The sequence below is a fragment of the Protopterus annectens genome, chromosome 2.part2, assembly GCF_019279795.1.
Source record: "Protopterus annectens isolate FY-2018-M chromosome 2.part2, PAN1.0, whole genome shotgun sequence".
Taxonomy (NCBI): domain Eukaryota; kingdom Metazoa; phylum Chordata; order Ceratodontiformes; family Protopteridae; genus Protopterus; species Protopterus annectens.
The window spans coordinates 386587001-386602601 of NC_056730.1; the positions used below are offsets into that span (position 1 = coordinate 386587001).

At 44.0% G+C, this 15601-nt stretch overlaps 1 protein-coding gene across 1 annotated transcript in view; it reads right to left on the reverse strand.

Moving 5' to 3' along the window:
• CDC20B (cell division cycle 20B) overlaps nt 1–15601 on the reverse strand; it is a 453794-nt gene that overhangs the window by 214840 nt on the left and 223353 nt on the right. The window contains exon 8 of the mRNA XM_044064423.1: nt 14990–15084. Within this exon, the coding sequence (XP_043920358.1) occupies nt 14990–15084 (95 nt within the window). The remainder of the gene's footprint in view (nt 1–14989; nt 15085–15601) is intronic.

Genomic DNA, 15601 nt, shown 5'->3' on the forward strand with positions numbered 1-15601 from the left:
GTGCAGACATGCTGCATCCATCCTGTACCAATGCCACATGTGAGTCTGCTGACAATACCTCTCTCCCACAACTACCTAGGTTCCTCTGGTCTGCATGTGGGACAGCAGCCTGAAACTGGTGAGTATGGAATTGTTGTGTTGTGGTTTGCCAATACCCCAGGCATGTGAAGGGTATGCAATTTACCATACATACAACTGTCACTCATAGCAGTATTGTTTATGTGCATGTTCACTTGTGGTGGGGCTAACTGCATTGCATCACAGTGGTCACCACAGAGGCCTATCTGAAGAGAATATAACACTCCTGTAGCATACCTCACAACCTGTCAGTGCAAGACTTCTGGACAGAGACCAGCAAAATGGGGGTGGGGACAAATTGCCTAAGATAGGGACATGTGTGAATCATTACTCTTATACAGTGGATATAAACAGTGTACACAACCCTGTTAAGATACCAGGTGTGTATGATATATACAAATTGAGACCACAATATGTCAGTCCACACCTTTTCCAACCTTTAATGTAACCCATAACATGAGCAATTCACTTGTAAAACCAACCAATCTGTTGGACACCAAATATAGAGTATACAAACCTTACAATAAGCTGGATGCATACGTGTGCACACCCTTCAAATAATATTTTACTGCAGCAGCTTGTGATTTACTGACAGCATTCAGTCTGCTTGGGTACACACTTGCCATCAAGTAAATACACTCAGAATAACACCAAATAACAGTCCACTGTCCAAGTAGGATATTCATGATATTTCCTCAGTTGCCTGCAACAGCAACAGCCATGGCTTGCAGATAGCTTACAAAGCAGCAAAGGGATCTCATATCTGAAAGGTATCACTCAGGAGTAGTGTACAACAACATTACCACAGCATTGCATACACCATGGAATACAGTGAAGACAGTCATCAAAAGGTGGATTAAATATGGGACAACAGTGCTGTTGAAAAGAACCTGACATCCTTCCAAAACTGATGAAAAGACATGTCCAAACCTGGTCAGGGAGGCTGTCAGGAGACCTACAGAAACAATGAGGGAGTTGCAGGAATCTCTTGCAAGTATTGGTGTTGTGTACTACATGTGAGAACAATCTCCCATATTCTGCATAAGTCTAGCCTATGGAGTAGGGTCAGAAGATGAAAGCATTTTGTCACACTAAAAAAACATGCAGGGGTGGATACAACTTGCAATACAGCACATAAAGTCTCCCAAAGGCATGTGTGAAAATGTATTATAGTGTAATAAGACTATGGATCGACCTCACAGCCACAATAATGAAAGGTACGTGTGGTGCACAAGCAACACCTCTCTTCACATAAAGCCCACCATCACCATGGTGAATCATGCTGGTGGCATTGGTCTGCTGTAGGGATGCTGGTCTAAAGCTGGAACTGGGCCTGTAATCACGGTGGTGGGAAATCTGAACAGTTCAAAATAACACTCGCATCTGGCCCACATCCATGAGCTGTCGGCAAGAATGCTGAGGATGGGGAGGGGTGTCAGCCTTCAAACATGACAAAGACCCAAAGCATACATCCAAAGCTACCTAAGAATGGCTCCATCTGAACACACTCATGGTTATGGATTGGCCCAGCCAGTGCCTAGAGTGAAACTTGAAAGCAAAACCCCAGAGTGACCTGACGAGGGTTGTGCACATGAGCTGCCCTTGCAATCTGACAGAGTTGGGGGACCTTTGCAAGGAAGAGTAGCTAAATAATGACAAGTCGAGATGTACCATGCTGATAGACACCTTCCTGAGAAGAGTGAATGCTGTAAGTCACTTACAAGGGGCTTCAACAAAGTATCATTTTAAGGGTGTGCACACTTATGCAACCACAATATTGTCAGGAGCTGAATCTGTGCCATTGGTTGGCATCCCACTGTTGTCCACGCCATCAATGCACACAGTGACAATGCCCACACATACCCTGTCACAAGTGGCCACAGAAGATAGACAGTTGGCAGGTGGTGGTGTGGAACAGCCTAGTGTGGTGACTATGGCAGGTGTGAGTGCAGACACTGCCTATAGCCAGAGTGCAGGCAAGGCCCCACACAGGCGGATGGGTGGGGGTGCTAGCAGGAAGACTGCTGCTCGTCAAGCCACTGGCAAACCCATATCACACCCTCTGCATATGATGATACCTGTGCCACATCCCTGTCATCCTTAATATCAATGCAAGGACATGCTAATATGGGTCTGATGCAGAGGGCGAATATAGTACAGTGTAGCTGTGTAATACTGTGTAAGATGCTGTCTGCTTGCATTTGTTATGGGTACACATACAGGTGTATGTACCTTATTAGCCAGGATGCATTATTGTTGTTAGTACCACTGACTGAATGTAGTCTGACATGCTGTATTCTGTTTCTGTTCAAGTTGTCTGTGTGTCTGCAGGCTGTGGCCCTGCAGACATTCCCAAGAGGGAGTATGGCAGAGTGGGAATACACTGACCATGTCATAGGCAAGGTACAGCTTTATATGTACATATACCAGGTGTGTATGCATGCAACAGTGTGTGAGGGACACTGTTGTCAGACAGTGTGACCTTGCATACATACCCCTTGTCACAGACAGGTAGCCTTCAGACATGTCACCTCAGTGTTATGTAGTACCACAGGCTCATACATACAGAACAGGTTACTGCAGTACTGTCAGCAGGTATCTCACAAGCGTAGCCATTACATTAACTGCAACAGATTCACCTGTCAACACTGTTGGCCCTGCCGTTTCTTTCCCATGCACTCAACCCTGATGCAGTTGAGGAGGGCATGCATGATACTGTGTATGACAGGTTTATGGTATGTATTCATGAGTTCACTGGGTGGAACATGGAGACAAAATGGTATATCTTTTGCATACACACAGTAAGGAGTGACACAAGGGATGTGCATACAGTAATACAAACACAGTTGGAAATAAACAGATTAGTAAACCTACATATCCACTTTGATGTACTGTAGTACTACATACACATGACATGCCCCACATAGATTATATGCATGGGACATAACACATTACCTCTTACAAAATGCAATGTTCTGAATGCCTTCATGGATGGTGAGATAACCCACTAGAAATAGCATGTGAAGTCATGTATTGCTCCTACAAGCCTTGACAAGTGATAGGGTAGCAGACGCTGTATCAGCATAATGTTTCAGTCAGGTATGATACCTGATGCTGGCATGTGTGTCACTACACTCACCGTGGCTGATTTGTCAACAATATCACATACATGGGCATTGTTAAGGGACACAGAGCACATATAAGTTGCAAACATCTGGATATTCCATAGACATCTGTATAGAGGACTGGTATGGCCTGCACAATGGTTTAACATGCTGCATGTGAGGCAGATACCGTTACCACGCTATATAAGGTAATGCCATTGGGAGGTGGTAAACAGGTGTGGATGGTACACACATCAAAATGGTATCAGACAAACAGGATATGATCTTTACCCAACCACACAATTGCCTGTATTGAGATTAGAACCTCTACTTATCTAGGTATTATGATTTTGCCAAGTCCCAAGGTACTTCTAAGGTGAATGACATCAGGAGGCCTAGTAAAGTAGGGTGATGGGAAATGTACACGGTGTTACACAACTCAAAATTGTATAACCCACACAGTATGTGATTCTCACACAAAGACACACACACACACACACACACACACACACACACACACACACACACACACACACACACACACACACACACACACACACACACACACACACACACACACACACACACACACACACACACATGAAAACAGTTGCCAGTATCGAGATTAGAACCTTGTCCTATCTAGTTATTTCTACTATAGTGTCATGCAGTTATCAGATGCGCCGTGGAGTTTACATGATTTTAGCTAGTCCCAAGGTACTTCTAAGGTGAATGACATCAGCAGGCCTAGTAAAGTAGGGTAATGGGAAGTGTACAGGGAGGTACACAACTGAAAATTATATAACCCCCACAGTATGTGTTTCTCACACAAAGACACACACACACACACACACACACACACACACACACACACACACACACACACACACACACACACACACACACACACACACACACACACACAAACAGTTGCCAGTATTGAGATTAGAACCCCTTCCTATGTAGTTATTTCTACTATAGCATTACAATTATAAGACGCCCCATGGAGCTTACATGATTTCACCTAGTCCCAAGGTACTTCTAAGGTGAATGACATCAGCAGGTCTAGTAAAGTAGGGTGATGGGACGTGTACAGGGTGGTACACAACTCAAAATGGTATAACTCAGACAGTATATGATTCACACACAAACACGCACACTTACTTGCCAGTACTGAGATTAGAACCCCTGCCTATCTAGTTATTTGTACTATAGTGTTACACAGTTACCGCACATAATACAGAGCTTACTGGACTGACATCTGGCCAAAGGTGCTGATAACTGCGCAGCTGAGGTAAATTATTATAGGTGCCAAAAAGTCTGCTTTCAGTTTTTCTCTTAGATCTTGCTAGTTCTTCATCTCTTGCACTTCAAATAGCTTAATAGCTTTGTACTTCAACAGTTTTTGTATCAATTATTCTAGCACACCTGAGAGGCATCAGCAGTAGTCGTTGCTCACGGAATTAGCCCCAGTACTTAGTAGTTAGGACCACCCCTCCTAGCATGATTAAAGTGAAGTTCTCTGTGCTTTTGCCCATTAACCTGGTGCACTAGGGCATTCTGTGGCACTGTTGCAACTGACGCATGTACACAGACAACCCTCTCCTCTAAACTCCCAATACTTAGACTTGTGAGGGATACTCTATGTCATCAAATTGGAAGATATGCACTCTCCAATGAAGACTGGACTAGCTGATCAGAAGGAGAAGGGTCAACACCTGCACCACACTACATGGAACACATACTTCTCCAGAACACCCATTATCACAGCTCTGATATGCAAACAAAAAACACACATCTACCTTCACAGAGGCACTCAATAGACATTTACCCAAACAGCAGAGTCCTCCAAGACAGTCATCCACTCAACCACCACAACACAGCTCAAACCACAGGACACATTTCTCACCTACACAGTGTGTCCCTCAACCTAAGCCCTTAAGGCTAACCACCTTGGCCAATACAGTAATCATAGATGACTCAATAGTGAGGCACACAGATGTCCCACTCACTAGACTGAATATGGAGAAGGTAAGAGTCAGCTGTCTGTCAGGTGGCAGAATCCAACACATAACACACCCAGTCAGGTCACTCCACAAGAACTACAAGTATCACTCTGTCATTGTCCATGTGTGTGTGTGTGAATGACCTGAGATGCACCTCTCTGGACTACATGAAAAGAGACATGGTGGAGCTCTCAGATTATGTGGGCCAGGCAGGTATGACAGTAGCCCTGAGCAGTATACTACTGTCACCCAGAATGATACCGCAGTACAAACAACAAATGATTGACTTCAACAATTGGCTTAAGTGTCTGGTGTCATTCTCAGGGGATCCAGTATCTGTCTGCTTGGGATAACATGATTAAGAGACTGCAATGGCTTGCCAGAGATGGCCTGCCTCTGTCACCCCTGGGTTTCCAGGTACTGGTTAAGTGTCTTGCCACCCCTATAGTGCCTTTTTAGGTGGTGTTCTAGATCAAATTACCACCTTAACAGCTATACATAAATGCAATCTAAGGGTCATGCTGCTCAACACTAGACATCTAAATCTCGAGATGCAGTCACTTGAAGCACTCTTCAAACTGGAGAACATTGACATTTGTGCTGTAACAGAGACCTGGTTTACAGCAGCAGACAGCACCCCTGCACTACCAGGCTATAACTCATTTCACGCCTGTCAGCCCCAAACATGGACCATAGCTCCAAAGGCAGTGGTGTCTCCATATTCATAAAGGATATGCACACCTCCGGACTAGTATCTCAGCATAATGCATCTGAGATACTTCAGGTACAACTGACATTGAGTAACACTGCAATCCAGGTCATAGCTTGCAATGGGTCCCCATCCATGTCCCTAGACTCTCAATCCATATTCCTCAAAACCCTGAAATCTATCAAGGGCCAACCTAACATCTCATACTAGGAGACTGCAACTACCCCAACATCAACTGGGAAAGATACTCAAGCACCAATACACTGGCCCAATGCTTCCTGGAATTCATCAGTTCTAATGCCCTGGACCAGCTCATTCTGATACCCAGTAGAGGAATCAACATCCTTGACCTGTGTTGATTACTAACATATGGGACCATTGCTTGACAACAGTAGTCAATCCCTGCCTGGTTAGATCCAACCATAAAGTAATCACCATGGAAATCATCATCTCACCCACACCCCCTGCAAAGGTAACCACCTTGAAAAACTTCTACAAAGTTGACTTTGGACTCCTAAAAACAGAGGTGGCTAACTTCACAGAACCCATGCCAATGGAAAATACCTGCATGACTGCCAAATCATACACAAATGCACTGTACAAACATGTACATCAATGCATGGAACTAGCCATACCGAACAGAACCATGACACTCTCCTCCAAACACTGGAGGCCAATCTGGTGGTCCCATGCCATTAATAACCTGTACAACAGAAGGAAGAAACTGTTGTAGAAAAAGATGGAGTCTCAAGAGTGGTGAAACTCCCTTATTAGCCTCAACAACAACTTAATATCCCTCATGAAATTATCTAAAGCCACCTATGGTGGCAGAATTGCAGCAGACACTGACAACAATTACAAAGCATTTGATAGTGATATCAAGAACCTCCACGGCAATATCCAAAAGTGTTGCACAATGCTACCTCCTATACTGAGCCAAAATATATTGCCAACATTCTTGCTAACACATTCATTTCCAGCTTTACCCCTCTCCCCCCCTCCCGGGGAACACTCAGACTGCCAGAGGAATGCCAGGCACCCAGTATTACTGGAGCCCAGGTTAAACCTGCATTGTCCATGGGCAAGAATACAGCTTCCATGGGACCCAAAAATATCCCTGGCTGCATTCTATATGAATTACAAAGATACCTTGGCACCACATCTGCGTGCCCTGTTCAGTCACAGCCTCACCTCAGGCTTTGTCCCTTTCAAATGGCACACTGCTACAGTCATCCATCTTCATAAAGGGGTAGCGACTACAGACCCTGGGAATTATCATCCCATTAGCCTGATGAGTCTGATATCTACAGCTATGGAGCACATCATCAGGGAACTGATCAACAAACATATAAGTAATCTCCTAACTCTGGACCCCACACAGTTTGGCTTTGTGAAAGGGAGATCATGCCTGCTCAACCTGGCTGACTTCTTTGAGTCAATTCCCGGGGCTGTGTATGATAATAAGGCACTGCATACAGCTTACATCAGTCTGCCCAAGGCTTTTGATACCATTCCTCAGTCAGGAATTATTGATGAACCCACCAAACTAGGCATCAACCCCTATATCACTAGAGGGTTTGCAAATTAGCTCACAGATAGAACACACGGTGTGAAAGTAGCGAGCTCCAAGTCAGACTGCCAACCTGTCATGAGTGGAGTCCCACAGGGATCACTCCTGGGTACTCTCCTGTTCAGCATCTACTTCTCAGGAGTTCAGGCCAACACAAAGGAACTCTGACTGACCAAGTTCACATACAACTGCAAGCTGGGAGCCATCATTAACTCCACAAGTGATGCAGACATACTACAGAAAGGCCTCACTGAGACCACTGACTGGAGTGGAAACCATGGCCTGAAGCTTAACACCACAAAATGCATCATCAGCCCCTTTGGTAAAAACTCAGTTCCCACTAGGTACCACATTAATGGGAACCCACTGAACACTGTAGGCATTATAAGAGATCTGGGGACACAGGTTGACAGCAACCTCTCCTTCAACCACCATATTGCCACTGTGGACAGGAAATCCTTCTATATGGCACATCTCATTACCGAGCATTTTGCATCCAGGAAGAGAGAGGTCATCTTCCCTGTGTACCCTTCCCTGATTAGGCCAATCATCAAATGTAATGGCCCATTTGGTATGTACCTCACTAGACACCTGCAACAGCTGGAGAGGCCACAAAAGTACCCCACAAAGAGGATCCTAGGCATTAAACACATGTCCTACACAGACAGACTCAAAAGACTCCAGCTATTCTATGTCTCATATCACCTACTTAGAGGTGATCTCTGCTTGATCTGCAAAGCCATGTCCGACCCAGTTCTTTTAGAAATGCTGCACCTAAAGGCATCCCAATCCCTCTGCACCACACACTGCAGGGACCTCAACCTCATTACCACAATTAACACAACATGCTGCAGGGACAAGTTCCTCACTGAGACTGCACATGACCTGGAATAGACTTCCCATACTTGTCAAGCAAAGCACCTAGATGAGCCTGCTCCAGAGAAATCTTGATGAGTGGATGGGTAATAGTTCACCCCAGGGATCACTCCAATGGCTCTACTTGATGGAGGCACTGGGAACTAATGTCAGGTGGCACAATGGCAGGGCACTTCCATGGGCTAGGCTTGTAAAGGCTCCAGAGCCATTAGCCTAGTACACACCTATAAACCTATAAAGGGAGTGACATCCGCATGACTGATAAAGTTAGCCAGTGGGTGGGAAACTTATCAAAATACTTCTTCCTACACACTTACACACACACACACACACACACACACACACACACACACACACACACACACACACACACACACACACACACACACACAAACACATTTGCCAGATCTGTGAGTAGAACCGCTGCCTATCTAGTTATTTGTACTACAGTGTTATACAGTTATCACATGCACTACAGAGCTTACTGGGCTGACAACTGGCCAAAGGTGCTGATAAGAGAATGACATCAGCAGGACTGATAAAGTAGGGCAGTGGGTGGGAAACTTATCAAAATATTCTTCCTACAAACATATGCACTTACACACATATTTATACACCCACACACACATTTGCCAGATCAGAGAGAAGAACCTCTGCTTATCTAGTTATTTGGACTATAGTGTTACACAGTTAACACATGAGCTACAGAGATTACTAGGCTGACAGCTGGCCAAAGGTGCTGATAAGGGGAATGACATCAGCAGGACTGATAAAGTATGGTAGTGGGTGGGAAATTTATCAAAATACTTCTTCCTACAAACATACACACACACTCATTTGCCTGATCTGAGATTAGAACCCCTGTCTAGCTAGTGATTTGTACTGTAGTGCTACTGCTGACTGGGCTGACAGCTGGCCAAATGTGCCAATAAGGGGAATGACATCAGCAGGACTGATAAAGTGGGGCACTGTGAAGTGTTGTGAGTGGGAATGGTCTAAAACTATTTCACCTACAAACAAACACACACTCCTTCACTCTCGCATACACAACTGTCACACACAGAGTTGCCAGTATTGAAATTAGAACCCTTACCAATCTAGTTATTTGTACTATAGTGTTACACAGTTATCACACTCACTACAGAGCTTATATGGGTGATCGGTGTCCAATGGTACTTCTAAGGTGAATGAGAGCAGCAGATCTTGTGAAGTATGGCAATGTGAAGTGTACTGAGTGGGAAGAGTCTCCTAATACTTAGACCTACAGACACACACACACACACACACACACACACACACACACACACACACACACACACACACACACACACACACACACACACACACACGTGATGTGATATTATAAATCCAACCTCAGTACTGTTACACAATGGGGCTCACATTTTATGCTGGCACTTGCAACTGTTTACAGCTGGTATGCCACTGTTCACAGCAGGACATCACTATATGCCATTCAAGGGATCAGTGTGTGTGACTCAATCTGTGTCCCCCTGTGTCTCTCCCTCTATCACTGTCTGTCTCTCATTTCTCCACATCTATGTATGTGTATGCTTAACATATATCTGTTGCCCATATATACGTGTGTGTGTATCTCTCACAACAGATGCAGATATATCACATATGGGCCACCTACAGCTAGCTGAGGGTAATCCTGTCTGATGTGTGTGTGTGTGTGGGGACAGTTGAAGTGTACATAGCTGTCTGTATGCACTGACATATGTACATAATACAGTCATATATTCCGATGTGGGTTCCAACATGACCTGTGATTATCTAAGTGTAGGAGCATGCCCAGTGTGACCTTCTATAGTTAGAGTGGGACTCCATTCCAGATATAGGTGTACTCCAGTCCAGGGTTTTATGTGCTACAGCCATACCTCTCAGGAGTACACAGGACTTTCCTCAGGGTACTTCTTTTGTTTAGCAGACATTTTCTGACATATCTGTAGTCTGAAACTGCAATGTATTGTCATTACCTACTGTCAGACATCCTCAGATCATCACAGTGTTTTACCAGAGGAATACTAGCTGTATGATGTATAGATCAATATTATGAGAGCAGCTATGTCAATTCTTGCCCAACAACGCCATCTGTGAGGTGTGGATACAACCAGTTTAGTAGTGACACAGCTGTGTAAACAGTCCAGCAACCTATATACTGGCTGTGGATCTCCTGCTTGTGTGGTATCTTTCTAACCTGAGATGTTATATTCTTGTGTGGGAATACCTCTCGCTTGTACATTTTTTGGCAGGTTGTCCAGGTGTTTTTATGGCAAGTTAGTTACATATAATTGAAGAGTGATGTTACAAAATAATGACAGACATTACTGTTTCAGACTATATAACCTTCAGACAATTCCTGCTACTGCATACCCCTCACCCTACCAACTTTTTCAGTATGTAAGGGCAATATTTACAACACATGCCTATCATTGTTCCTTTGTTCTACTTTTATTTCTGCCCTTGATTAGACATCTTGCTGTGAGAGGTTGAGAGTTTTAGTTGTGGGTACAGAGTGCATTCTACTGTGTAGGCGTGTCCATTATATGTAAAAGCAAACATAAGACAAAAGGATTATTGAGAATAACCACTGGCAACAGTACCAAAAAGCACTTATATTCACCAAAGCCTTGACACACATCCTTCAAGATTTCACTTATATGTGTAGTATATCCCACATAGCACTGTGACTTCCAAGTATGTCAGTGTCAGAACAGTGGGTGTCACTGACATGCATAACAGTTGGCACTGCAGTTATCTGCACATGGCCCTGTCAAAGACAGCACTGGACCTAGGGCACTACAAGATGACTGCCAGGAGAATGTGCTGGCCAGATCCTGACAGTATTAACCACACATACACATAGCTCATTTACCCCTGCATATTGTGGATAGGCAACATATTTTCATGTGTATTGGTACAGCCCTGCCAATGTGTGCTATGCTGCTATTTCCCCGCAAACATACATGTTACTGCATTTGTGTGGCTATATGGGGGGCACACCTGTTAACTGTACACATTTGCACAGACTATGCTAATATTTGCTTTGGAGACTAGAGGCATATCAGTAAAGAGCACAAGTCAGATTGTACTGGTACACATTTGAGTTTCAGACTTCTTACCCTTGATAGCCTTACTGCAACTGCATGTCCTGCTGTGATATCACTGTGAGTCTGTGGGGGGGGGGGTAATTCAACACTGCCAACATTTGAGTGCCTTTAACAGACATTTGTCTGTGGTTTTCTATAGCTGACTTGGTGAGTGGGTATGGGACCCCCACACTGACATCCATGCCTGTGACCTATGACCACCCAGTTATTTGTCCCCACACATATACTGCAGTGGGATTTGCCACCTTGGGTACTACTGCATAGTGTGTGGAGGCCAGTTTTGGCCAGACATTTCCTGGTGTCCCACACAGCTGTTAGTTGTATGCTGCTATCCTAGTAGGCCAGCCCATTTCCTTGCATGCATGCAGTATTACCATAGATATATGCTAGCAAAACATACTAATCCATTTATTTATTTATTGTTAAGAAGACTAACTTACCTTGTGTTTGCAGCAGTTGTGAGGGTGATGCTTGAGGGCCGCCTATGTTGGATGCGCACAGTACACTGCCTATACATAGTAAGTTACAGGTAATGTGATGTGTGTGTCATCCATTTTACTGTGTATGCGAGTCAGAGAGAGGTGCCAGTCCCTGGGGTCCCTACAGTGTCAGTGTGTATGCTATGCATTGCCTCTTTGCCAAGGCCTGAGCATACTGGGTATGCCTCTGTCTAACTACAGGAGCAGGCTCAGGGGCCTCCTCCTCCGAGTTCCTCTGTGCCTGTGGGGACCTTGGCAATGGTGGGGGGCAGTGTGTCCCTTCCCTATGCTGTTTTTGCTGCAGCAGTTTCTGCAGGATCATATCGTGTAGCATGGCACATACTATGAACATGTGTGCACATGTGACTGCAGAGTACTGCAAGGCTCCACCAGATATGTCAAGGCAGTGGAACTGTGACTTGAGCATCCCAAACCCATGCTCTATAATGATCCTGGTTTGTGCGTGTGCCTCATTATGGTGTTCTTGTGTGGGTGCATTTCTGATGGGTGTTTTCATCCACGGCTCTAGTGCATAGCCAACATCCCCCACCAGATGGCCATACTGGATGCCTCCACTGGCAAATGCCTGGTATAGCTTGTAACGAATGCCAGATGTGGGAGTCATGATAGCTTTCAGGGCTGCCACAACACACTTTCATGATAATGCCCTGGGCATTGCACATGACCTGGTAGTTGATGGAGGAGAATCCCTTGTGGTTTATGTAGACCTTACCTTGTTCACTGGGTGGTGCTTTGATGTAGATGTGCATGCAGTCTATGGCACCCAGTACCTCTGGGTATTCTGCTACATGGTGGAAGAGATGCATATTGCTGGTCCTCTCCTCACGGGTGTTGGGAAAGTAAATGTGCTCACCAGCATGTGATAGCATGGTATCTAAAAACTGGTGGAGTACCCTGGATGCAGATGCCTGTGAGACCACCATGATGTCCCCAGTAGGTCTTTGGAAAGAACCTGTAGCTAGAATTCTTAACTCTACACATACCTTGGTATCCACTGGGATAGGTTCCGCTCTGTTGGTACTAGCTCTGAGTTGAGGCTGGCACAGCACGGTGATTTGATGAAGTATGTCTCTGTCCACCCTGTAGTGCTCTACTATCTCCAGATCATGTAGCTTCTGGTAAGTCACCCTGGGTCTGAACACTCTTCTCCTCCTCCTTGGTCTGTGGTGGTTGTCAGCATTATCCTCCTCTCCACCCTCAGCCTCTAGCGCATCCTGATTTACCTATTTTTCCTTCCAATTTCCTCCCCTTTTAAGCACAGAGGCTTGACGTGCAAACCCGGTGCCCAAATGTAAACAATCCTGCTATTTTCAGGGGGGTTGTTTTGTTTTAGACCTGGTGCGCTCCATGTAAACCCATTTGGTTAAGGTAAACAATGAGAAATGGCCTTCCGCTGGTCACGAACATGCTCTTCATTTCATGGAATAAGCCAATACAGCCTCAGACACATCCCCTTGCTTAGCTGTGCTTAGCTAAGCTTATCTCTGTGCCTTAGAGCTCCAATGTGCTTACAACATACCTTACACACCCCTTTTTCATGTCTGTTGCTCCTCCTAGTTATGTCATCATGCTAGAGCACCTACACGGTTAGGTGCAGTTTGGGACTTAGAAGATTTTTGTGATTCAGTAAATTTCCTCTTATTTGCATACCCCACTGCCTTAGTCCATAGTTATTACACTAACACGGAGACTTTCTCCTTGACAACCACTGTTCCCTGGTATTGTTTTCATTCTGCATGCCATAGACTATAATGGCAAAATGCAGATTTCCCTTAAAATTGAGTTTTTACATTTTTTTTTTATTTTCGGCACAATCCCGTTTGCACGCAGCTGCCCTATGCTTAAATGTTCGAGATCGGCCAAAAATAAATAAATTTGATTTTTATAAAAAATAAACAGTTTTCCATGCCAATGGCACTGGCATGCCTAAACACTATAATACTTGCATTTTGGGGAGTGTCATGCCTCCATTTTGTTATTTGCAGAAATATATTTGGTTAGCAAGAGGAAGAAATGGAAACAGTTGATCTGCTGTGGCGACCCCTAACGGGAGCAGCCGAAAGAAGAAGAAGATTCGGTTAGCAACCGAATACATTTCTGCAAATAACACTATTCTTGCACGGATACCTGCCTGCTTGGTGAATCACTAATTCACCTCATTTGCATGTTTTTTTTTACCAGCAAATGAGGTAATTAGCATTCTTTAGTTGTTTCTGTGCAGGAACAGTGTAGGCATGCTCGTGCACGTCTGATCAGCTGTTTGCTGGATCGCTCAGAGGCCGTATTCCATGCAGGAATGGCTACACTGTTCCTGCACAGAATTTTCAGTTTAATGAATCCTGGGGAATATCTTTTTAGCTGCATTAGACAGAGGTCAGATATCAATGCAATTATGTTTGCCATCATGTATGCTTTAAGATGAAATCTTCTGATGCCTTGTATGTAACATGGTTTCAGAATTATTAATGCAAATGTGAATAGTCAACATTTGACTCCTAGAGGTGTCACAGGAGGTAACTGCAGAAATGCCTGAAGGCACACTTAGCTGTAATGAGTTAACAATCCTCAGGGCTTGTTGTGCACAAGTATTAATATTGTCGGATTGACCACAAACATGGACGCAACATTTCTGAATCAGGTAAGCCTTTCTGAATCCCTGGGAACCTGTTTTGTTGTCTCAGTGCAAAACTTTAATAAAAGCTCTCTCTGTTAAAAACAAATTCTTTGAAGGTGAACTTTACTGAAATTGTTTATACAAAGGATTACTTAGATTACAGGTACAGTCTTGCAGTGGTGGCTTTGTAGATGAGAAAACAGTAGTAAAGTTCAAGAACCCATGAAATAAAATGGGCTGCTTATCATAAATAGTGTTTGAAAGGAAACAGAGACATGAATTAGATGTGATCTGTTGCACTGGATGAAGTATGGAAACAGTGTCAGACCAGTCAGGCTGGCAAGCTTCATTACCTTTAAATTTTGTATCATAATGCATGCTTCTAAGTAAGTTTAACATACCTGCTGAGAATGTAATTATTCCAAGAGAGTGCACCAATTATCGACATATGACCTAACATGTTTCTAAGTCTCTTCTTATATTCGATGTCCCATATCTTGAAAAGCATAAAAAAAGTCATTACAATAGCATTAAAGATGAAAGGACATGGACACAAAAACTATATACATAAATGTGCACACACATGCTACATGCACACACACACACACACACACACACACACACACACACACACACACACACACACACACATATTCAAGTACATGGGTGACAACAGGAGTATGACTATATGGCTGTCTAGATTAGGTAGTAAGTCATAGTTCTGAAGAGTCAGTATCTCAACACAGCTGTAGTAAGTGCAGGAGAGGTGACGTGAGGGAAACTTTGTTCTCGCAACAATATATATAAAGTGGGGGTTGCTCCACTGATCATCTTTCCTTATAATAATAATAATAATAATAACACAATCCATTCATCAAGTAAAGAGACAAGTAGGTCTTGTAAGCAACATATTTATGATTGCCCACTTGCATGTTACCTTTCCTGTAGACAAGAATTAGGTTCCCAAGGTAAGAAGTATTAATATAAGTAAGGAGTAATAAGAATAAAAATAT